The 24,963-nt window shown below is 43.0% G+C and overlaps 2 protein-coding genes and 2 non-coding genes across 4 annotated transcripts in view; 1 reads left to right on the forward strand and 3 right to left on the reverse strand.

Annotated features, from left to right (window-relative positions):
- Nucleotides 1–15,031, reverse strand: part of LOC146982251 (uncharacterized) — a 36,995-nt gene extending 21,964 nt beyond the window's left edge. The window contains exon 1 of the mRNA XM_085785485.1: nucleotides 14,941–15,031. Within this exon, the coding sequence (XP_085641611.1) occupies nucleotides 14,941–15,031 (91 nt within the window). The remainder of the gene's footprint in view (nucleotides 1–14,940) is intronic.
- LOC146982248 (uncharacterized) overlaps nucleotides 1–24,963 on the reverse strand; it is a 191,345-nt gene that overhangs the window by 155,412 nt on the left and 10,970 nt on the right. The window lies entirely within an intron of this gene.
- LOC146982252 (U6 spliceosomal RNA) lies at nucleotides 7,720–7,822 on the reverse strand. The gene has a single exon (XR_015036472.1). It is a non-coding gene; the product is annotated as a U6 spliceosomal RNA (small nuclear RNA).
- Nucleotides 14,535–14,637, forward strand: LOC146982253 (U6 spliceosomal RNA). Its single transcript, XR_015036504.1, has one exon. It is a non-coding gene; the product is annotated as a U6 spliceosomal RNA (small nuclear RNA).

Genomic DNA, 24,963 nt, shown 5'->3' on the forward strand with positions numbered 1-24,963 from the left:
AAGGAAGAGAAAAGGAGTAGAAAGAAAGAAAGAAAGAAACAATCAAACAAACAAAGAAGTAAAAAGACAGAAATGGAGTGAAAGAAAGAAAGAAAGAAAGAAAGAAAGAAAGAAAGAAAGAAAGAAAGAAAGAAAGAAAGAAAGAAAGGGAGTAAAAACAAAGGAAGAGAAAAGGAATAGAAAGAAAGAAACAATCAAACAAAGAAGTAAAAAGACAGAAATGGAGTGAAAGAAAGAAGAAAAAGAGAGAGGGGGATGATAGATAGAAAGAGGTAGATGATGGATAGAGAGGGAAGGATAGAAAAAGTTACGTAAAATACAAATGAAGAAGTAGAAGAAAGAAAAAAAGGAGAGATAGATAGATAGATAGATAGATAGATAGATAGATAGATAGATAGATAGATAGATAGATAGATAGAGAGGGAAGGATAGAAAAAGTTACGTAAAATACAAATGAAGGAGTAGAAGAAAGGATAGATAGATAGATAGATAGATAGATAGATAGATAGATAGATAGATAGATAGATAGATAGATAGATAGATAGATAGATAGATAGATAGATAGATAGATAGATAGATAGATAGATAGATAGGACACATGTTAAAAGCTGCATCCTATATCCCAGGCTCCACCTGTAATTGTACTACTATTAATAGAGTTGGCAAGACTAAACGTCTGAACTTAAATTCATGAGAAAAATATAAATTGTTGGAGATGTTTACATCAAAAGTATAAAATAATTGAGAGCCTGATGAATTTGAGCTGAAAACCTGTGTGTGTGTCTGGGTGTGTGAGTCTGGCGGTCTCTTTGTCTGTGTGTACATGTGCAGAAAGTAAAACTGTTAAGCGCCACAGAACTCCTCTCTCCCTAATGATCTGATTGATTACACCTGTGTGGCAGCCTGCCCTCAGAAGTTACCATGGTGACTCAACTAACTGCTTACATTTTACTGTGTGGAACAGTGTTGTGTTTGTGTGTTTGTCTGTTTGTGTATGTGTGCATGTGTGACTGTGTGTGAGTGTCTGTGTGTGTCTGTCTGTGTGAGTGTGATGCCTGTGTTTGTGCGTGGACATCCTCTGTCAGTCTGGTTTATCATGTGTGTGTGTGGGGCTGTGTTTAAAAACATCTTAACGAGCGGCCAGGCTGCACCTGTATAGACATGATAACGAGCTGGCCGCTACAGCTGGACCAACTGCACACAGAGCAGAGCAGAGCAGAGAGATTTGAGCTCTGTGCAGCTTCCGAAAACAGCCCAGAAAAAGAGAACCGTACCTCTTATTAGAATGTGGTCATGACTACTGGGAGAGGAGACCTTCCTGAGCACATTGATGTGCATTAAATGTTTGTAGGGCAAAAACTTTTCTCAGGCTCGCAAGGTAGAAAAGGGGGGCATTTCTGTTTTTCTAAAAAAATCAGCTCCTACTTTTATATTGAAGTGGATGAGCCACTGGAGCGGGTCTAGCTGGACAATTAGGCTCACTGAGACAATTCTGTAAGTCTGTCTGCTGTTCTGAGCACATTAAATGAGACACGACAAGTGTGGCTACAAACCGGTGAGGAAATCATGTGTCTAGAGTTTAATTTCTGGCCGTGCTGGCAATTTATCCAGAAAAAATCCTGAATGTTTTTTCGATCCCTCTCACTCTAACGATGATGTCACTCACTCTAAGCCCTGCTCGTTAAGCGCAATACACAACCATTATAAAGTTGAATTTTGTGAAAAATTTTAATGATTTTAAAACAGCCAACAATCTAAAACTGTTGAAGATATCAATAAGATGAGTCATACGGGAATAGATTAAAAGTTTGTCTACAATTTAAAAGACAAATGGAGTCTGTGGGAGAAAGTATGCTGACGTTTTAGAGGTTCAAAGAAGTAAGAAGATTTTAAAAGTTTGAAGACGTTTTCAATGCATTCCTATGGGAAAAAATTTGCAGAAAAAGTTAAATATTTTAAAAAGTATAAATAGTATAAAAGAGAAAAGTCATAGCACCCTTGTCCTGAAAAAGCCACACGTTTTGATATATGAATGGTTGAAATAGCACAAAGTATGAAGGAGTAGAAGATGTCTGAAAAAGGGTGAAAGTAGTAAGAATAATAATAACTAGAAAAAACATTTCCAAGAATGGAAATGGTGTGAATGCTGGAAGCAATGCTGAATGAGCTGAAGAAATTGTTGAAAGAAAGAAAGAAAGATTGAAACAAGAGAGAAAAAAGAAAAGGACAGAAAGAAAGAAAGAAAGAAAGAAAGAAAGAAAGAAAGAATCAAACAAACAAAGAAGTAAAAAGACAGAAATGGAGTGAAAGAAAGAAAGAAAGAAAGAAAGAAAGAAAGAAAGAAAGAAAGAAAGAAAGAAAGAAAGAAAGAAAGAAAGAAATGGAGTAAAAACAAAGGAAGAGAAAAGGAGAAGAAAGAAAGAAAGAAAGAAAGAATCAAACAAAGAAGTAAAAAGACAGAAATGGAGTGAAAGAAAGAAAGAAAGAAAGAAAGAAAGAAAGAAAGAAAGAAAGAAAGAAATGGAGTAAAAACAAAGGAAGAGAAAAGGAATAGAAAGAAAGAAACAATCAAACAAACAAAGAAGTAAAAAGACAGAAATGGAGTGAAAGAAAGAAAGAAAGAAAGAAAGAAAGAAAGAAAGAAAGTAAGAAAGAAAGAAAGAAATGGAGTAAAAACAAAGGAAGAGAAAAGGAGTAGAAAGAAAGAAAGAAAGAAAGAATCAAACAAACAAAGAAGTAAAAAGACAGAAATGGAGTGAAAGAAAGAAAGAAAGAAAGAAAGAAAGAAAGAAAGAAAGAAAGAAAGAAATGGAGTAAAAACAAAGGAAGAGAAAAGGAATAGAAAGAAAGAAAGAAACAATCAAACAAACAAAGAAGTAAAAAGACAGAAATGGAGTGAAAGAAAGAAAGAAAGAAAGAAAGAAAGAAAGAAAGAAAGAAAGAAAGAAAGAAAGAAAGAAAGAAGAAAAAGAGGGAGGGGGATGATAGATAGAAAGAGGTAGATGGATGGATGGATGGATGGATGGATGGATGGATGGATAGAGAGGGAAGGATATAAAAAGTTACGTAAAATACAAATGAAGGAGTAGAAGAAAGAAAGAAAGAAAGAAAGAAAGAAAGAAAGAAAGAAAGAAAGAAAGAAAGAAAGAAAGAAAGAAAGAAAGAAAGAAAAAAAGGAGACAGAGGGGTTAAAAAATAGGGAGGGAGATAGATAGATAGATAGATAGATAGATAGATAGATAGATAGATAGATAGATAGATAGATAGATAGATAGATAGATAGATAGATAGATAGATAGATAGATAGATAGATAGATAGATAGATAGATAGATAGATAGATAGATAGATAGGACACATGTTAAAAGCTGCATCCTATGTCCCAGGCTCCACCTGTAATTGTACTACTATTAATAGAGTTGGAAAGACTAAACGTCTGAACTTAAATTCATGAGAAAAATATAAATTGTTGGAGATGTTTACATCAAAAGTATAAAATAATTGAGAGCCTGATGAATTTGAGCTGAAAACCTGTGTGTGTGTCTGGGTGTGTGAGTCTGGCGGTCTCTTTGTCTGTGTGTACATGTGCAGAAAGTAAAACTGTTAAGCGCCACAGAACTCCTCTCTCCCTAATGATCTGATTGATTACACCTGTGTGGCAGCCTGCCCTCAGAAGTTACCATGGTGACTCAACTAACTGCTTACATTTTACTGTGTGGAACAGTGTTGTGTTTGTGTGTTTGTCTGTTTGTGTATGTGTGCATGTGTGACTGTGTGTGAGTGTCTGTGTGTGTCTGTCTGTGTGAGTGTGATGCCTGTGTTTGTGCGTGGACATCCTCTGTCAGTCTGGTTTATCATGTGTCTGTGTGGGGCTGTGTTTAAAAACATCTTAACGAGCGGCCAGGCTGCACCTGACCTGTTCTATTAATAGACTTTGATAACGAGCTGGCCCCAACAGCTGGACCAACTGCACACAGAGCAGAGCAGAGCAGAGAGATTTGAGCTCTGTGCAGCTTCCGAAAACAGCCCAGAAAAAGAGAACCGTACCTCTTATTAGAATGTGGTCATGACTACTGGGAGAGGAGACCTTCCTGAGCACATTGATGTGCATTAAATGTTTGTAGGGCAAAAACTTTTCTCAGGCTCGCAAGGTAGAAAAGGGGGGCATTTCTGTTTTTCTAAAAAAATCAGCTCCTACTTTTATATTGAAGTGGATGAGCCACTGGAGCGGGTCTAGCTGGACAATTAGGCTCACTGAGACAATTCTGTAAGTCTGTCTGCTGTTCTGAGCACATTAAATGAGACACGACAAGTGTGGCTACAAACCGGTGAGGAAATCATGTGTCTAGAGTTTAATTTCTGGCCGTGCTGGCAATTTATCCAGAAAAAATCCTGAATGTTTTTTCGATCCCTCTCACTCTAACGATGATGTCACTCACTCTAAGCCCTGCTCGTTAAGCGCAATACACAACCATTATAAAGTTGAATTTTGTGAAAAATTTTAATGATTTTAAAACAGCCAACAATCTAAAACTGTTGAAGATATTAATAAGCTGAGTAATATGTGAATAGATTAAAAGTTTGTCTACAATTTAAAAGACAAATGGAGTCTGTGGGAGAAAGTATGCTGACGTTTTAGAGGTTCAAAGAAGTAAGAAGATTTTAAAAGTTTGAAGACGTTTTCAATGCATTCCTATGGGAAAAAATTTGCAGAAAAAGTTAAATATTTTAAAAAGTATAAATAGTATAAAAGAGAAAAGTCATAGCACCCTTGTCCTGAAAAAGCCACACGTTTTGATATATGAATGGTTGAAATAGCACAAAGTATGAAGGAGTAGAAGATGTCTGAAAAAGGGTGAAAGTAGTAAGAATAATAATAATAACTAGAAAAAACATTTCCAAGAATGGAAATGGTGTGAATGCTGGAAGCAATGCTGAATGAGCTGAAGAAATTGTTGAAAGAAAGAAAGAAAGAAAGATTGAAACAAGAGAGAAAAAAGAAAAGGACAGAAAGAAAGAAAGAAAGAAAGAAAGAAAGAAAGAAAGAAAGAAAGAAAGAAAGAAAGAAAGAAAGAAAGAAAGAAAGAAAGAAATGGAGTAAAAACAAAGGAAGAGAAAAGTAGTAGAAAGAAAGAATCAAACAAACAAAGAAGTAAAAAGACAGAAATGGAGTGAAAGAAAGAAAGAAAGAAAGAAAGAAAGAAAGAAATGGAGTAAAAACAAAGGAAGAGAAAAGGAGTAGAAAGAAAGAAAGAAAGAAAGAATCAAACAAACAAAGAAGTAAAAAGACAGAAATGGAGTGAAAGAAAGAAAGAAAGAAATGGAGTAAAAACAAATGAAGAGAAAAGGAATAGAAAGAAAGAAAGAAAGAAAGAAACAATCAAACAAACAAAGAAGTAAAAAGACAGAAATGGAGTGAAAGAAAGAAAGAAAGAAAGAAAGAAAGAAAGAAAGAAAGAAAGAAAGAAAGAAAGGAGACAGAGGGGTTAAAAAATAGGGAGGGAGATAGATAGATAGATAGATAGATAGATAGATAGATAGATAGATAGATAGATAGATAGATAGATAGATAGATAGATAGATAGATAGATAGATAGATAGATAGATAGATAGATAGATAGATAGATAGATAGATAGATAGGACACATGTTAAAAGCTGCATCATATGTCCCAGGCTCCACCTGTAATTGTACTACTATTAATAGAGTTGGAAAGACTAAACGTCTGAACTTAAATTCATGAGAAAAATATAAATTGTGGGAGATGTTTACATCAAAAGTATAAAATAATTGAGAGCCTGATGAATTTGAGCTGAAAACCTGTGTGTGTGTGTGTGTGTCTGGGTGTGTGAGTCTGATGGTCTCTCTGTCTGCGTGTACATGTGCAGAAAGTAAAACTGTTAAGCGCCACAGAACTCCTCTCTCCCTAATGATCTGATTGATTACACCTGTGTGGCAGCCTGCCCTCAGAAGTTACCATGGTGACTCAACTAACTGCTTACATTTTACTGTGTGGAACAGTGTTGTGTTTGTGTGTTTGTGTGTTTGTGTATGTGTGCATGTGTGACTGTGTGTGAGTGTCTGTGTGTGTCTGTCTGTGTGAGTGTGATGCCTGTGTTTGTGCGTGGACATCCTCTGTCAGTCTGGTTTATCATGTGTCTGTGTGGGGCTGTGTTTAAAAACATCTTAACGAGCGGCCAGGCTGCACCTGCGCTGTTCTATTTATAGACATGATAACGAGCTGGCCCCAACAGCTGGCCAACTGCACACAGAGCAGAGCAGAGCAGAGAGATTTGAGCTCAGTGCAGTTTCCGAAAACAGCCCAGAAAAAGAGAACCGTATAACTCTTATCAGAATGTGGTCTGACTACTGGGGCAAGGAGACCTTCCTGAGCACATTGATGTGCATTAAATGTTTGTAGGGCAAAAACTTTTCTTGCCGTCGCAGGGTAGAAAAGGGGGGCATTTCTGCTTTTCTAAAAAAATCTGCTCCTACTTTTATATTGAAGTGGATGAGCCACTGGAGCGGGTCTAGCTGGACAATTAGGCTCATAGAGACAATTCTGTAAGTCTGTCTGCTGTTTTGAGCACATGTGATGAGACACGACAAGTGTGGCTAGAAACCGGTGAGGAAATCATATGTCTAGAGTTTAATTTGTGGCCGTGCTGGCAATTTATCCAGAAAAAATCCTGAATGTTTTTTCGATCCCTCTCACTCTAACGATGATGTCACTCACTCTAAGCCCTGCTCGTTAAGCGCAATACACAACCATTATAAAGTTGGATTTTGTGAAAAATTTTAATGATTTTAAAACAGCCAACAATCTAAAACTGTTGAAGATATCAATAAGATGAGTCATACAGGAATAGATTAAAAGTTTGTCTACAATTTAAAAGACAAATGGAGTCTGTGGGAGAAAGTATGCTGAAGTTTTAGAGGTTCAAAGAAGTAAGAAGATTTTAAAAGTTTGAAGACGTTTTCAATGCATTCCTATGGGAAAAAATTTGCAGAAAAAGTTAAATATTTTAAAACGTATAAATAGTATAAAAGAGAAAAGTCATAGCACCCTTGTCCTGAAAAAGCCACACGTTTTGATATATGAATGGTTGAAATAGCACAAAGTATGAAGGAGTAGAAGATGTCTGAAAAAGGGTGAAAGTAGTAAGAATAATAATAATAATAATAATAAGTATAAAGAAAATGGCCGAACTGAATAACAATAGTGTGAATGCTTCCAGCATTCACACTAATAATAATAAGTATAAAGAAAATGGCCGAACTGAATAACAATAGTGTGAATGCTTCCAGCATTCACACTAATAATAAGTATAAAGAAAATGGCCGAACTGAATAACAATAGTGTGAATGCTTCCAGCATTCACACTAATAAGTATAAAGAAAATGGCCGAACTGAATAACAATAGTGTGAATGCTTCCAGCATTCACACTAATAAGAAAAAATCCACACAATAACAGTAGTGCCCGGGCTTCGCCCGGGCACTGGTCCCTGCAGCTATTTCATAGCTGTTGGGACCAGTGCCCGGTGCGATTGCCCGCGGCCCTAATAATCACGGGTGACGGGTCGGGACACGGGCTTAAAAACCAACGGGTCGGGTGGGCGCGGGTTTCCAAAATTGGACCCGTTCAGGACTCTGCTGGGAGTGAGGCAGCAGCCAGAGCTGCTCTGTAGCCTACATAACAACAAAATTGAGGCAAATAAACAAAAATGAGGAACGCTTCACGAATTTGCGTGTCATCCTGGGCACCACCGCAATCTTCTCTGTATTGTTCCAATTTTAGTAAATGTGTTGTTCCACAATAACATGTTGTGAAAATGTGAAAATGTTTTGCCTCTAACTCTAAACAACTGGATGCAAATACCTCAGGGTGAAGCCCCACATCAACGGATGGAAGAATGAGCTCAATGTATACAAAAAAATGTTGGTAATTTGATGATACTTCAAAAAAAAATAAAAAAATGTTTTATGTCCCCACGGAGCCGCGACCCTTCACTAACGGTTCAACAACATTTGTCCCCATTTTAACACATAACTGACGGCCCCTTTGCTCCGTATCGTAACATATCGTTATACTGTATCTATCGCTCTGCTCCATGCCAAACCCCCCCTCTCGAAAAGCTCTGTCATTTTAGAGAAATTAAGCCTCTAAATTAGAATAAATACCGAGCATGAGGCCTTTTTCTATGTAAAAATGGAACTGTATAGCTGAATTTCTCTAAAATGATGCAGGAAAAATGCTTAATAGTGGATCAGTGGGTAGTAAGGATGGTCCTGGAAACAACTTCATCAACTTTTGTCAAAAATGATGTATCATAGGGATTTTACATTTGCGTGAATATTGAGCAAAATTAATGGATTCATTTCTCAAAAATTATACAGTCCAAATACTTGATACTGCATGGGTGAGGGTATTCCCGAGGTCAACTACACTAACCATTGTCAGAACTTTAGGCCAAAGTGATATTACTGTACAGTAAAGATGGAACATTAGGCTTTTCAGTGCAAAACTTTTTTTTTTTTTTTTTTTTACAAATTTGAGGCTTAATTTCTCTAAAATGATACAGTAAAAATGTTTGATAATGACTGAGGAAGTCAGGGTGGTCCTGAAGTCAACTGTACCAACCATTGCCTGGACTTATGGACCAAAGTGATGTTACTGTACAGTAAATATGGAGTATTAGGCCTTTTTTTCCTGTTTAAAAAAAGCAAAAAATGCAACTTTGAGGCTTAATTTCTCCAAAATGATAGAGTAAAAATGTTTGATAATGACTGAGGAAGTAGTCAGGATGGTCCTGAAGTCAACTGTACCAACCATTGCCTGGACTTATGGACCAAAGTGATGTTATAGTACAGTATGAAGAGTATAAGGCCCTTTTTCCTTTAAAAAAAAAAATCAAAATATGCAACTTTGAGGCTTAATTTCTCTAAAATGATACAGTACAAATGTTTGATAATGACTGAGGGAGTAGTCAGGGTGGTCCTGAAGTCAACTGAACAGACCTTTGTCTGAACTTATGGACCAAAGTGATGTTATTGTACAGTAAATATGGAGTATTAGACCTTTTTGTCATGTTTAAAAAAAGCAAAAAAAATGCCACTTTGAGGCTTAATTTCTCCAAAATGATACAGTAAAAACGTTTGATATTGAGTGAGGGAGTAGTCAGGGTGCTCGTAAAGTCAACTGTACCAACCATTGCCTGAACTTATGGACCAAAGTGATGTTATTGTGCAGTAAATATAGAGTATAAGGCATTTTTTCCTTTAAAAAAAAAAAAGCAAGAAATGCAACTTTGAGGCTTAATTTCTCCAAAATGATACAGTAAAAACGTTTGATATTGAGTGAGGGAGTAGTCAGGGTGCTCCTGAAGTCAACTGTACCAACCATTGCCTGAACTTATGGGCCAAAGGGTCGTTATTGTACAGTAAAAATTGAGTATTAGCGCTTTTCCAGTGCAAAATAAACAAAAGAAATTCAAATTTGAGGCTTAATTTCTCCAAAATGATACAGTAAAAATGTTTGATATTGACTGAGGGAGTAGTCAGGGTGGTCCTGACGTCAACTGTACAGACCTTTGTCTGAACTTATGCACCAAAGTGTTGTTATTGTACAGTCAATATGGAGTATTAGACCTTTTTGTCGTGTTTAAAAAAAGCTAAAAATGCAACTTTGAGGCTTAATTTCTCCAAAATGATACAGTAAAAGCGTTTGATATTGAGTGAGGGAGTAGTCAGGGTGCTCATAAAGTCAACTGTACCAACCATTGCCTGAACTTATGGACCAAAGTGATGTCATTGTGCAGTAAATATAGAGTATAAGGCATTTTTTCCTTTAAAAGAAAAGCAGAAAATGCAACTTTGAGGCTTAATTTCTCCAAAATGATACAGTAAAAATGTTTGATATTGAGTGAGGGAGTAGCCAGGGTGGTCCTGAAGTCAACTGTACAGACCTTTGTCTGAACTTATGCACAAAAGTGATGTTACTGTACAGTCAATATGGAGTATTAGACCTTTTTGTCGTGTTTAAAAAAAGCTAAGAATGCAACTTTGAGGCTTAATTTTTCCAAAATTATACAGTAAAAAGGTTTGATAATGAGTGATGGAGTAGTCAGGGTGGTCCTGAAGTCAACTGTGCCAACCTTTGTCTGAACTTATGGACCAAAGTGTTGTTATTGTACAGTAAATATAGAGCATAAGGCCAAAAAATGCAACTTTGAGGCCTGATTTCTGAAAAATGATAGTGATAATGTTTGATAAAGACTGAGCATGTCGTCAGGATGGTCAACTGTCAACTGTACCAAACATTGCCTGAACTTGGGCCAAAGTGATGTTATAGTACAGTAAATATGGAATATTAGACCATTTTCGGTGTATAAAAAAGGGGCGCGCGCGCGCACAAACACACACACACACACACACACACGAGCTTGATTGATTGCCTCCATCGTCTTATTTTGAAAAACCGGAAGTCACCTCGCTTGGAACGGCGGAGCAAACTTCCAAACAGGCGTCATTTGGATAAACTAACCGCACATTGGGGATCTAAACAGTTACTTTATCGCATGAAAAAATATTAAAACTTAATAAAGTGACGCATTAACAGTGGGAATTAAAATAATCTCTCGAGATAAACCAGTAGCAGTCTTCTTCGTTAGTTTTAATTCAGCTACTCGCCACCACGGCCCCTCCTGGTGAGGAGAGCGGCCCTTTGTGAATCAGCAGCTGTGAGTTTGTGGATCTGTGTGGATCTCGACAGGAATGTCTCAGAAATACGTCATTGAGGAAAGAGATGCGTGTGTGTGATTGGTGATCCACAAATGCAGAGTCACACTTCACAAACAGAATTTTCGGTTTTACAAATGGCTTTTTTGTTTTTACAAATGGAAAATTATACATTTACAAATACCCAATATATTTACAAATATACATTTATTTGTCCATCCATCCATTTTCATCCGCTTATCCGAGTCCGGGTCGCGGGGGCAGCAGTCGGAGCAGGGATCCCCAGACTTCCCTCTCCCCGGACACTTCCTCCAGCTCTTCCGGGGGGACCCCAAGGCGTTCCCAGGCCAGCCGAGTGACGTAGTCACTCCAGCGTGTCCTGGGTCTTCCCCGGGGCCTCCTCCCGGTGGGGCATGCCCGGAACACCTCACGAGGGAGGCGTCCAGGGGGCATCCTATACAGGTGCCCGAGCCACCTCAGCTGGCTCCTCTCGATGTGGAGGAGCAGCGGCTCTACTCCGAGCTCCTCCCGGGTGACAGAGCTCCTCACCCTATCTCTAAGGGAGCGCCCCGCCACCCTGCGGAGGAAACTCATTTCGGCCGCTTGTATCCGGGATCCCGTTCTTTCGGTCATGACCCAGAGTTCATGACCATAGGTGAGGGTGGGAACGTAGATCGACCGGTAAATCGAGAGCTTTGCCTTTCGGCTCAGCTCCTTCTTCACCACGACGGACCGATACAATGACCGCATTACTGCGGCCGCCGCACCGATCCGCCTGTCGATCTCGCGCTCCGTTCTCCCCTCACTCGTGAACAAGACCCCAAGATACTTAAACTCCTCCACCTGAGGCAGGAACTCTCCCCCGACCTGGAGGGTGCAAGCCACCTTTTTCCGGTCGAGAACCATGGCCTCGGACTTAGAGGTGCTGATTCTCATCCCAGCTGCTTCACACTCGGCTGCAAACCGCCCCAGTGCATGCTGAAGGTCCTGGCTCGAGGGAACCAACAAGACCACATCATCTGCAAAAAGCAGAGATGAAATCAAGTGGCTCCCGAACCGTACCCCCTCCGGCCCTTGGCTGCGCCTAGAAATTCTGTCCATATAAATAATGAACAGAACCGGTGACAAAGGGCAGCCCTGCCGGAGTCCAACACGCACCGGGAACAGGTCTGACTTACTGCCGGCAATGCGAACCAAGCTCCTGCTCCGGTCATACAGGGACCGTACAGCCCTCAGCAGAGGGCCTCCGACCCCATACTCTCGGAGCACCTCCCACAGGATGCCACGTGGGACACGGTCGAAAGCCTTCTCCAAGTCCACAAAACACATGTGGACTGGTTGGGCAAACTCCCATGCACCCTCGAGCAGCCTGCGGAGGGTGTAGAGCTGGTCCAGCGTTCCACGGCCAGGACGAAAACCGCATTGTTCCTCCTGAATCCGAGGTTCGACTATCGGCCGAATTCTCCTCTCCAGCACCCTGGAATAGACTTTCCCCGGGAGGCTGAGGAGTGTGATCCCCCGGTAGTTGGAACACACCCTCCGGTCCCCCTTTTTGAAGAGAGGGACCACCACCCCGGTCTGCCAGTCCAGAGGCACTGTCCCCGACTGCCATGCGATGCTGCAGAGGCGTGTCAGCCACGACAGCCCCGCAACATCCAGAGACTTGAGGTACTCAGGGCGGATCTCATCCACCCCCGGTGCCTTGCCACTGAGGAGCTTCCGGACTACCTCAGTGACTTCAGCTTGGGTGATGAATGAATCAACCTCTGAATCCTCAGCCTCTGCTTCCTCGACGGAAGGCGTGTCAGTGGGATTGAGGAGATCCTCGAAGTATTCCTTCCACCGTCCGACGATATCCCCAGTCGAGGTCAACAGCTCCCCTCCTCCACTGTAAACAGTGTTGGCGGAGCACTGCTTCCCCCTCCTGAGGCGTCGGATGGTTTGCCAGAATTTCCTCGAGGCTGACCGGTAGTCCTCCTCCATGGCCTCCCCGAACTTTTCCCAGACCCGAGTTTTTGCTTCCGCGACCGCCCGGGCTGCCGTCCGCTTGGCCTGCCGGTACCTGTCAGCTGCCTCGGGAGTCCCCCGAGCTAGCCAGGCTCGGTAGGACTCCTTCTTCAGCTTGACGGCATCCCTTACTTCTGGTGTCCACCACCGGGTTCGGGGATTACCGCCACGACAAGCACCAGAGACCTTACGGCCACAGCTCCGGACGGCCGCGTCAACAATGGAAGTGGAGAACATGGTCCATTCAGACTCAATGTCTCCGGCCCCCCTCGGAATCCGGTCAAAGCTCTCCCGGAGGTGGGAGTTGAAGACCTCCCTGACAGGGGATTCTGCCAGACGTTCCCAGCAGACCCTCACGATACGCTTGGGTCTGCCAAGTCTGACCAGCTTCCTCCCCTGCCAGCGGATCCAACTCACCACCAGGTGGTGATCAGTTGACAGCTCAGCCCCTCTCTTCACCCGAGTGTCCAAGACATACGGCCGGAGATCAGATGACACGACTACAAAGTCGATCATTGACCTCCGGCCTAGGGTGTCCTGGTGCCACGTGCACTGATGGACACCCTTATGCTTGAACATGGTGTTCGTTATGGACAAACCGTGGCTAGCACAGAAGTCCAATAACAAAACACCGCTCGGGTTCAGATCGGGGAGGCCGTTCCTCCCAATCACACCTCTCCAGGTAACACTGTCGCTGCCCACGTGAGCGTTGAAGTCCCCCAACAGAACGATGGAGTCCCCGGTTGGAGCACTTTCCAGCACCCCTCCCAGGGCCTCCAGGAAGGCCGGGTACTCTGCACTGCCGTTCGGCCCGTAGGCCGAGACAACAGTGAGAGACCTATCCCCGACCCGAAGGCGCAGGGAAACGACCCTCTCGTTCAGTGGGGAGAACTCCAACACATGGCGGCTGAGCTGGGGGGCTATGAGCAAGCCCACACCAGCTCGCCGCCTCTCACCATGGGCAACTCCAGAGTGGAAGAGAGTCCAGCCTCTCTCAAGGAGTTGGGTTCCAGAGCCCAGGCTGTGCGTGGAGGTGAGCCCGACTATCTCTAGTCGATACCTCTCAGCCTCCCGCACGAGCTCAGGCTCTTTCCCCCCCAGCGAGGTGACATTCCATGTCCCTAAAGCCAGAGTCGTTGTCCGGGGATTGGGTCGCCGGGGCCCCCGCCCACGGCTGCCACCCAAAACACACGGCACCGGCCCCTCATGGTCCTTCCTGCGGGTGGTGGGCCTACTGGAAGGCGGGCCCACGTCGCTCCTTCGGGCTGGGCCCGGCCGGGTCCCGTGGGCGGAGACCCGGCCACCAGGCGCTCGCCTGCGAGCCCCAACCCCAGGCCTGGCTCCAGGGTGGGGCCCCGGTGACGCCGATCCGGGCGACGTGAACGTCCTTGATATTGTTCCACTCATAAGGGGTTTTGGAACCGCTCTTAGTCTGACCCGTCACCTAGGACCTGTTTGCCTTGGGAGACCCTACCAGGGGCATTAAGCCCCGGACAACATAGCTCCCAGGATCATTCGGGTGCTCAAACCCCTCCACCACGGTAAGGTGGCGGTTCAAGAAGGGGTACATTTATTTGTAAAAAACAAAATACAAGTTACAAATTGTATTATATTTGTATTTGTGGATAGCAAAACACGTGTGCAAACCAAGGAACATTTGTAGATCACCCTCTGTGTTTACAGGTATTTATGAGACAAAAATAACTCAAATCCTTCAAAGATTTTTAACGTTCGCAGGTGTCAAAAAAGTTGTTTTTGACCAAAAATCAAACATTTTCACATTTTCACAACATGTTATTGTGGAAAAACACATTTCATGAAATTGGAACAATACAGAGAAGATTGCGGTGGTGCCCAGGATGACACGCAAATTCGTGAAGCGTTCCTCATTTTTGTTTATTTGCCTCAATTTTGTTGTTATGTAGAGTTAGAGACTCCATCAGAGCAGCTCTGGCTGCTGCCTCCCTCCCAGCCCACTGCGCCCCCTGTGGCGGAGCTCCGCTACTGCAGCCCAACGCAGAAGTTTGGTCGAAATCGGGTCAGAGGCGATTTTCAAAGATTTTTAACATCCGACTACAGATGCAAATTAGCTTAAAGCTATAATCTGGTCCAGTGCATCAAATGGCAACATTTATGTTTGAAATGTACACTGTCCCTTAAAATTGACGCTCTGGCTGCTGCCTCCCTCCCAGCTCACTGCGCCCCCTGTGGCGGAGCTCCGCTACTGCAGCCCTGTCCCTGAAGCTCCGCCGGCCGCCGCCAGGGGGCGACGAGTCTCCACCAGACATAATAACCCTCTTTACATGTCTATAATGTTTACAGTAATAACCCTCTTTATATGTCTATGGCCATCACACTTAGTTCCAGAGAGGAGCGGGTTCGAAACTCATCAATGACACTTTCAAAATGTAAATACACCAGTGGCGTAGCCAGAAAAAAGACATTGGGTGTGCACCTGCAAAGACTGGGTGTGCCAAATTTATTTTCAACAAACTGAGCGTTACACCTCCATAAATATTCAAAAGAATTCCAACATTATATGTTGTGTGCGTTCTCATCAGTAATAACAAACCATGTGTTATTCGCTCTCAACAAGCCATAGGCCTTTAACAAGCATCAGACACAGACTGCACATAATGTAACAGTGGCATCATGGCAACCCTGTATGATCATCTTCTAATCTATATGCAACGCTGAGTAAAAAAAAAACTGCTTAGTAACTGCTCTTATAGTCAACAGTACAACAGGTCTAAACATTCACACATATGACGTGCTCAAATAAATCAATAACAAAGTCATAAAAAAACACACTTTTGCGTGTCTGGTTAGCGCACACACAATAGGTGATCTACTAAGAGTAACACGCTAAATGACAACACGCTCAAACCGCAGTATTTAAATGAGGGTTTTGCGCGTAATCGTTTCCGCCATGGAGAGTGTGGACAGAGCTGGATGGATACAAACGCAGAATAAAAATTTGATCTGACGCATTAATAGAGAGAGGGACAAATAAACATATTGTGGAGCTGCCTGCAGCATAAGAAACGTGGGAGATTATCTATGAGAAAGTTAAAATGTGGTTGGTAAAACAAGAAGAGAAGAGATGAAGTGACGAGAAGATGGGGAGATATAGGCCTATGCGGCAAAGAACAAAAGAAGATTTTAGTTTGTAATAAAACCTCAGCAAACGAGGGAGAGCTGCTCTGATCAGTGTTGAGCAGCAGCTGAGCAGGTAACTGGGAGCAGTTACCTGCTCAGCTGCTGTCATTCATTGAGCTGGAGCTGCGCGCTATGGCACAGAGCTCAGGTGGGACACTCAGGCCACTCGGATCTAAACGCGCTGACCAGATGGATCACGGACGGAGTGAAGGCGGCGGTGACGTCTCTCAGCCCCGGTCCCAGAGCTGAGCAGCCAGGTACTGGAGAGGGAGGAGAGGAGAGGAGAGGAGCGCACCGGACGAGAGAGATGCGGCGTGCGTAACGGCGCTTAAATGACTTTGATCGCATGATCAACAAAGCTATTTAACCATTTGAACACAACTACTGGGCTCATCATTCATCACATATGATTAGCCTATGTAACAGCCTGGCCTGATGGTTTTATATCGCAAAGCAGCAGAGGACAACGATGTCGCTGCTTACCTGTGCGCACTGCGCAGCTCTCAATTTAAAGGGGAAAGACGGCGTGGCTTGGCCTTGAACTCGTTAATTATTCCATTAGTCCAGTTTCTCCGCAACGCATCACCTGACGGCAATTTTTAAAAATGTATTAACTGATCGATAACATGCTAGTAGCTATAGACTATAACAAAAACACACTCTCTCTCTCTCTCTCTCTCTCTCTCTCTCTCACACGGAGTTGATGGACAGCTCATGGACCTCTGGATGAATTTGCATTCATTTGTGTTACTTTGCAAAGATTTCTTTTGATTTCATTCACAGCTCTGAAGGCTGTGTATGCTGAAATAACGGATGTTCTGTTACATCCAAAATATAATACATTACTTATTATGAGTTACTGTCATTTGAAAGTAATTAGTTTCATTTTGCCGGTTTACATGCAGACTTTTTTTCTTTCTGCTTCAAATGATTCCGAGTGAAGGTTTCCAATCAGCTGTTTACAGCAGGAGACACTTATTTATTCACAACACATGTTTTACAGCTGTAAAGAGTCATTGTGTGAAACATTTTCACATTTTCACAACATGTTATTGTGGAAAAACACATTTACTGAAATTGGAACAATACAGAGAAGATTGCGGTGGTGCCCCCAGATTTGACACAATCACGGCTCCTGATTGGCTGTGAAACATTGTGTGTCAGGGCCAATCAGCAGCCGTGATTGTGTCAAATCTGACACACAATAATGTTTCAGGGCCTTTTGGCGACCAATCAGAAGCCGTATTTGTGTCAGGCGTCCGCCATCTTGTCTGCCCCGCTTCGCTGCCGTCATTCTGCCGCTGACACCCGACAGGAGGATTTCTGGTGAGTGTAAAAGTCACTTTATACTTATTTACAGTGCTTTATTTATTAGCCGAATGTTAGACCGTGTAAAGTTGAAAACATACATGTCATTTTTGTTCCCCGTTGTTTAGTTTGTTTCTTATTTTGCCGCCTTCACTCCTAAAGTGTCTTCTAACTACCGGAGGTTTTGCCGCCATCGGCGGCGGCTCGGACCTGCTATTACTTGTAAAGTGGACAAAAATGTCCTTCTCCCATCAGTTACATGAGCTTAGTAATTCATGTTTACATGTGTTTTTTTTAACGGATTCATTAATAACGGCCGCTAACGGCGACCGTGTCGACGCACACAGACACACAGAGACGCCAGTACCGTTAACCCTGTAAAAAAAACAATCAGTGCATCTCTCTAATACAGTGCATTGTGACAGCGGTCTGGTTCTGACCTGCTGTTACTTGTAAAGTGGACAAAAATGTCCTTCTTCCATCAGTTAAATAAGCCAATAGCGATCACCATTGCCGTGTAAAGAATCAGTGCTTGTCACATCTGTCACATCTGTCCTCTAGAGACATATTCAGACCTATAGAAACCTGTGTTGTGAGTTGCTGTCTTACTTTCACAAACACACAGCGTCCACACAGCACTTTTCACACACACACACAAAGATAATGTGACTGTTGTCTTCTTGTCTTATGCAGATCATTTTTGCAAAGTAATTTTCCCAGTGAAAATGTAAGTATCTGACTACATGTCATGTTTTGCATTTCATATCTGTACTTGGACTGATCATAAAGCTGATGTTAATCTGCTTTGCTGCTTAGATGGAACATCCCATTTTTAGGAGGGCCCAAAATGGGACCCTCCTACTGAAGGCCTCAGCAGAGGCCCTGGCCCTGGCCCCCCAGCCTGGGGGCTACAGGGCCAAGAAGAAGGAGGAGGTGGATGCGGAGGCCACAGCCCACGTCGTCTCCGAGGGTGGCGACACCTCAAACGCCACCCTCGTCTTGAGCCGGTGGAAGGTCTTTTTCTAACCAGAATAGTTCCACAGCCGACGCAGCGCTGCATTCAGCCGAGCCTGAGGCCAGCGGAGCTCCGCTCTCCCTGCAACACAGTCTCTCTGATCACTTGCATTGGGGCACCTTGGGCGTCAGTGCACAACGCGAAAGGGCCCTGACCAAGCGTCAGTTTGTGACGCGTCGGGAGTGTTGCTCCCTGACACATCAGTCGAGCATAATAGTCTGTGTTACAAGAGATCTTGTTTTATCATATCGCAGTATAATAATAATAATATATATATAATTGCAAACTATAGGCTACTGCAAAAACATTAATCATATGCAAGTGACATGTAGCCTAACTCATCTTTTGTTTAGCCTAAATGTTTTCAGTTTTTCTTTTTTTCTTTTTCTCATGTCACGCCCCCCCTCAAACTCTCTGGCGCCCCCCAAGGGAGGCGCACCTCACACTTTGAAAACCTCTGAAGTCAACAACGTATTTGAGGCAACATATTGTCAGAGATGTTTAGATGTTAGCCAGTATCACAACTAAGCATAAAGTCCGCTAGCTTAATGCTAACGTATAATGTTAAACTCCATAGACAGGCTAACAGAATCGCTTTCGGCGTTTCGCAGCAACCGACAGCCATAGCAGTAAAGCTAAGTGAAGTTTTGGTGACTTCGAGATGATATTTAATCTTTCTGTCTCCAAAAATCATCAACTGCCTCCTGTGAAATGTCTCTACTGTGACAGCTGCCATAGCAACTGTCACCGCATGTTGACTGTTTGTCCGAGTGAGTGGAGGGTTTGTGTTGTAGCCTACCAGTTTGGTTTAAGTTATTGTTCAAATTTACATTCTTAATGAATAAATGCACATCACCCTGAACAGATGAACAGGCCATAAACAGCGACTCTTGCTAAATAGTATGTATAAAAAGTGAACTAATACAGTGTGGCCTAGAGAAAGCCATTTATGTGTTTCTACTGAGGGTTTAACTATGTGTTGTAACCTGACAGTGCCAGAGGCTGTATCCAGGTTCAAAAAGGGACCAAAATATGAACCATGGTAAGATGAATATGTAAAGAATTAATGATAGACATATTTCAAATACAACATGTAATTGAAAACCTTTCATGTTTGTTCTTTTTTGACAGTGAATTGAAAATGATGGAGGAAGCTTTGATCGGGCACCTCCACCATAGGAGGCAACAGTGAAGCTCCACATTTTTCCTGTAAGATAAATAACACAAATTGTGTGAGAAGCCTTGAAATGTTTTGTATTTTTTTCTATTTATTAGATATTTTGTTTTTGTAGAACATATTCAGTTTCTATACTTCACAGAGCCATTCACATGACATGAATTCATAAAAAAAACTTAAAGCAGAAGTAAGTGATATATTTGTGTTAATATAAGTCTTAAATAGTTATATCTTCCAACAGCAATCACTTACATAGAGTGTTTGGTCTGAAACACGGGTCTGTCAGTCACTCTGCTCTGCTCTGAGCCGAGGAGAAAACATTTATCGTATCCTACAGTTTTTATCCAATGAGGAGAGAGAACGGCATGCAGGGCTGTGTGTGCAGCCAAGGGACGCCGTGAATGTGGTGACGTAGCGACGAGGACTGTTATGGTGTGTTCAAGGAAACTCGTATTTTTCCGACCGTGAAGTGGTACCAGTTTGATCTGGTACGAGTTCACGGGTCGGAAGTTACGAGTGGCCGTTATAGTGACTTTCACCGGTAAAACAGGTCGGAAAAACACGAGTGGGTTGCCTGGAACGCTACAAAGTCGTAAGTTGTGACTTGAAGCTGTAATTTACGATTTCAAAAGCCTGCCTGGAACGCAGCATTAGCGAAAACGACCGGACCACTTACTTCTGCTTTAAGCGCCGCCGGTCGCTATGACGACCGGCTACTCTAAAGGCGGTACTATCCTGTAATGGAAACGCTCTCTAGAATAGTACCTGGTACCAGAGCCGAGTCGAGTCGAGTCGAGCTGGTACCATGTAGTGGAAACGCGGCTTATGTAGCCTACACATTGTCTGATGAAGGGCTTGACACCCGAAACGTGTGAGTGACATTAAACTGTCACGGGAGCTTTTAACTAGTGTGCAGTCTCCTTTTTTCCTTACCTGTGTCTTTCTTGGTGGTTCAGCACCTAGTCTTCAGTTTTTTTTGGGATGTGCGTGTAGCTGCCTATGTTTTATGAACACAGACAGGACCAGAAACATCACCAAAGTAACTGGCATCTAGTCTAAATTAACTGTGTAAACCAACATGGATGTTTATTGTTTTGTTTTTTTAATAATAATTGTTAAATAATAATAATTTAATAATTCGAATAATTCGAATAATAGGTTGTCAAGTGCAAGTTTTTTTTCCTCTAGAATTAATGAATGGCATTATAACACTCTAATGCACTTGTTTTATTTTATATTCTATTTTTTTTTTACTTTTATAACACAAGACAGATTTTAGTTTTACATTCAATTAGTGTCTGTTGTACCGAAACCGTACCGAACCGTGACCCCCGAACCGAGGTACGTACCGAACCGTGACTTTTGTGTACCGTTACACCCCTAGTGTTAACACTTTTGTCTCTTTCACAGGATGCGAGAGGACGCGTCCATCCAGCCCGGGCTTTGCTGCAGGAACCCGAGCGCCCCGCCGACCCCCGGCACCAGCTCCTCTCACGCCCCGTCGCCTCTGCAGCTTCCTCCTCCTCATCCTCATCCTCGGCTCCAACAGGTGCAGCCTCCTCCTCCACCACCACCACTGGCGCCACCGCCCCCGCCACCGTCTCCTCCTCCCGGATGGAGGAGGAGCAGCGGCGGCGGGCGGACCAAGTAGGTGCTCTGCTCCAAAAGACCAAACGAACTTACACCAAGTTCAACTGCCGGCTCTGTGGCCAGCCCAAGAACAGGGCGCACGGCCACAGCCGGTACGGAGCGGAGCACTACTGCGCCACGGTTGGAGGCAGATCGGTGGAGGAGTGGCTGCAGATGAAGAGGGCAGCGGCTGCTTCACAGGTTTGTCTTCTTCTCTTTTTCCACAGTGACGTCGTCTCTCTCCATGGTAGTTACATGAGTCACACTTAAGACTTTCTTTCTGATTACCTTTTTCCACCTCTTACTCCACAGTCTGCCCCCAGCCAGCAGCCTGCCCCCCCCAGCCAGCAGCCCGACCCCCCCAGCCAGCAGTCTGCCCCCCCCAGCCAGCAGTACACCACCACCATGTGGGCCGGACCAGTTTTTAGTTTGGCCCCCACCCCTAACCCTCCCCTACAACTGCCCCGCATCCAGCAGCAACATCTTCAATGGCCCCCCATGCAACAGCCATTCCTCCAGTGGCCCCCCCTCACCCAGCAGCAGCAGCCCATCCTGCAGCAGCCTGTCCTGCAGTGGCCCCCCCCCCGATCAACAGCCTGACACTTCCACAGTCATGTGACCCACCAGCCTGTCACAGATCAGTGACAGGCAGCCAATCAGCCTTGGCTTTGTCACATGGTGAGTTCAGAGTGACACACATCATTTTGGGGGGGGGGGGGGCTTGGATTCTTCACTGTTGATGACTCATTCAACCCAGTTGATCACCCTTACATCTCTTTTATAATATGAATAGACTCAGACCCTGCTGCCTGAATGGAGGACCCCCACCCCACAGGAATCAATCCAGGTACCAAGTGTGAGATGCTGTTAAAGTAACAATAAGCACATGACAGTGTAAATAAGAGTAAGCTACTTTTTAATAGGACATTTTTCACACAAGTATTTACATACAATTTTTTTTTTTGAACACTTTATTTATGGAAATTTTCAGATTAAATTACACCAAATAAGAGACAAGATGACAATGACCAATACATAAACAGTAATAGATAATATAATAAAAGACCAACAGTGACGCAGACATGTAAAATAAAAAGTAAAATACAATAAAATAATAAAAATAATGATTAAAAAAAAAAAAAAAAGAGAATAAGGGGACAAAGGTCACGGCAGTACCATCTGCTCCACTGTACAGCTGTCCATCTTACCCAGGAGGTGCATAAGCAAGGTAAGTGGGTAAAGAGAGCATCAATGGTCGTTCATATGCTCTAGCACTGGACTCCATATCCCGGAGAACTTCAGGAGATTACCAGTGAGTTCGTACCTTAGTCTTTCCACATGTAGAATACTTATGAGTTCCCTCTGCCAAGTCTCAAACTTGGGAGCTAACTCGGACTTCCACAGTTTCAGGATACATCTCTTAGCAATCATCATTCCATGAGTCAAAGCGGTACGCATGTTACAATCCAGGTTTTTCAAAGTATTGGAGTGTCCTAACAGAGCAGTTTCAGGGTCAGGTGTTACAATTATGTTAAAGGCAGATGAAAACCACTGGAAAATGAGAGACCAAAAGTTGTGTAATTTCGGGCAGGTCCAGAAAAGATGTGCAAGAGAACCTTCTGCCGCATTACATCTATTACACAGTGCAGATAGATTAGGAAAAATTTTGTTTAATCGGGTTTTAGAATAATGTAATCTGTGTACTATCTTGTACTGGATCAGTTGGAGCCTAGCATTAATCGAGCAAGATTTAATGTTAGTTAAAACTTCCTCCCATGATTCATCCTCGATCTCAATACCAAGCTCACTTTCCCAGGCTTGTTTTATTTTGATAGTAGACGAGTCCAGAGTACTTGAGAAGTAACCAACCAGCCCTGAGATCAGGTGTTTTGCTTCGGGGGGGCCTAGGAGGAATTTGAACAATGCATTTTTTTCAGGTGGTAATTCAGATGACTTAGTAGCCTGTTGAACATAGTGTCTCAATTGTAAATATCTGAAAAAATGAGCTTTTGGAAGAGAAAATTTGGACTGCAGTTGTTCAAAAGAGCCAAAGTGTCCACCAACATAAAGGTCTTTTAAACTAACAATACCTTTATAGCTCCACTCTCTAAAGGCTGTGTCCATAAGAGATGGTAAAAAGTCATGGTTCTGCCAGATTGGAGCATTTACAGAGGTGTCTGGAAGCACACAACATTTTCTAATTTGATTCCAGATCTTCTGAGCATTTAACAGAACAAAATGATCTTTCCTATAGACTGCGGAGGACCTTGGGGAAGAGAAGAGGAGAGCAGGGAGAGAAGTCTTGCTAGTTAGGCTTTTTTCAATGGCTATCCAAGGAGGTGGGATGAACCCGTCCCCTCTCTCGAAGCCATACTGCCAGTACACCATAACTCTGACATTGGCCGCCCAGTAGTAATGCAAAAAACACGGCAGACCTAGGCCCCCACATTCCCTTGATTTTTGAAGGTGGCTTTTAGAAATCCTATGTGCTTTGTATCCCCAAACAAACGGCATGATAATGGAGTCGAGAAGCTTAAAAAAAGATTTGGGAATAAAAACAGGGACGTTCTGAAATAAATACAAAAATCTCGGTAGCAAGACCATCTTGATAGCGTTTACACGTCCAATCAAGGATAAAGGCAGTGTTCTCCATTTTTCTATGTTCTCCTTTAGTTTGTTCAATTTTTCCGTGAAATTCAGTTTGAAAAGGGCGCTTGGTTTTTTTGCTATTTTAATGCCCAGGTATTTCACATAGTCAGAGGCTATTTTAAATTGTGTGGACGACAGGAATAGTGGGTCCAGGTCATTAGCTAGTGATATGAGCTCGCTCTTCTGCCAATTAATAGTGTAACCAGAGACCTTTCCAAAGGAGTTGATAAGTTGGAGTAAATGTGGTATTGATTGTTCAGGGTCGGATACAAAAAGGGCTACGTCATCCGCGTAAAGGGAAATCTTATGATCAACTCCACCAAGCGTTATAGGTTTAATGAGGACATGCTCCCTCACGTTAATTGCCAGGGGTTCAATAGCCAATGCGAAGAGGAGCGGCGAGAGGGGACACCCCTGCCGCGTCCCCCTCTGCAAAGGGAAGGAGGGTGACCTATCTAGGTTAGTGAGAACGGATGCCGTAGGTTGGAAATATATCATGCGCACCCAGGAAATAAAGGATGGACCGAGACCAAACTTCTCCAGAACCCCCGTGAGATACGGCCATTCCACCTGATCGAACGCCTTCTCCGCATCTAGACACAGGATGGCTTGCTTAGAATATTTGTCGAAAGAATAATACATAATGTCCATAACACGTCTAACATTAAAAAAGGAGTATCGATTTGGGATGAAACCCGTCTGATCAGTGTGAATGATGGATTCTATACACTTATTTAACCTATTTGCAAGTATTTTAGTGAATATCTTAAAATCTAGGTTGAGCATGGAAACTGGACGATATGATGAAGGCTCGGTTTCATCCCTGTCCTGCTTCAACAACAGTGAAATGTTAGCATCATACAAGGTTGGAGGAAGTCTTTCAGATTCCATTGAGTGGGAAAACATCCTGTGTAAAACTGGAGTTATCTGATTTGCAAATTTCTTATAGAATTCAACACCAAAACCGTCTGGTCCTGAGCTTTTTCCGTTTTGCATTGATCTGATAGAATCTAGTATTTCTTCCGGAGATAGTTCCGCATTAAGGGCCTCACGTGAGGTGTCGTCTAGTTTTGGTATGTTTAGGTCCTTTAACCAATTATCCACATCACCTGTAGCTTTAGATCTATAAAGCTCCTCATAATATTCTTTGAAGCGAGAGTTTATCAGCTTAGGGTCTGTTAAGATTATTCCAGAGCGGGATTTTATTTTGTGGATGGCCCTACTGGCCTGTTGCCCTCTAAGCTGGCGAGCTAAAAGTGTGTGAGGTTTGTCCCCAAGCTCGA

The sequence above is a fragment of the Trachurus japonicus genome, chromosome 8, assembly GCF_045865225.1.
Source record: "Trachurus japonicus isolate A0001 chromosome 8, Traja_1.0".
In the NCBI taxonomy this organism is placed as follows: domain Eukaryota; kingdom Metazoa; phylum Chordata; class Actinopteri; order Carangiformes; family Carangidae; genus Trachurus; species Trachurus japonicus.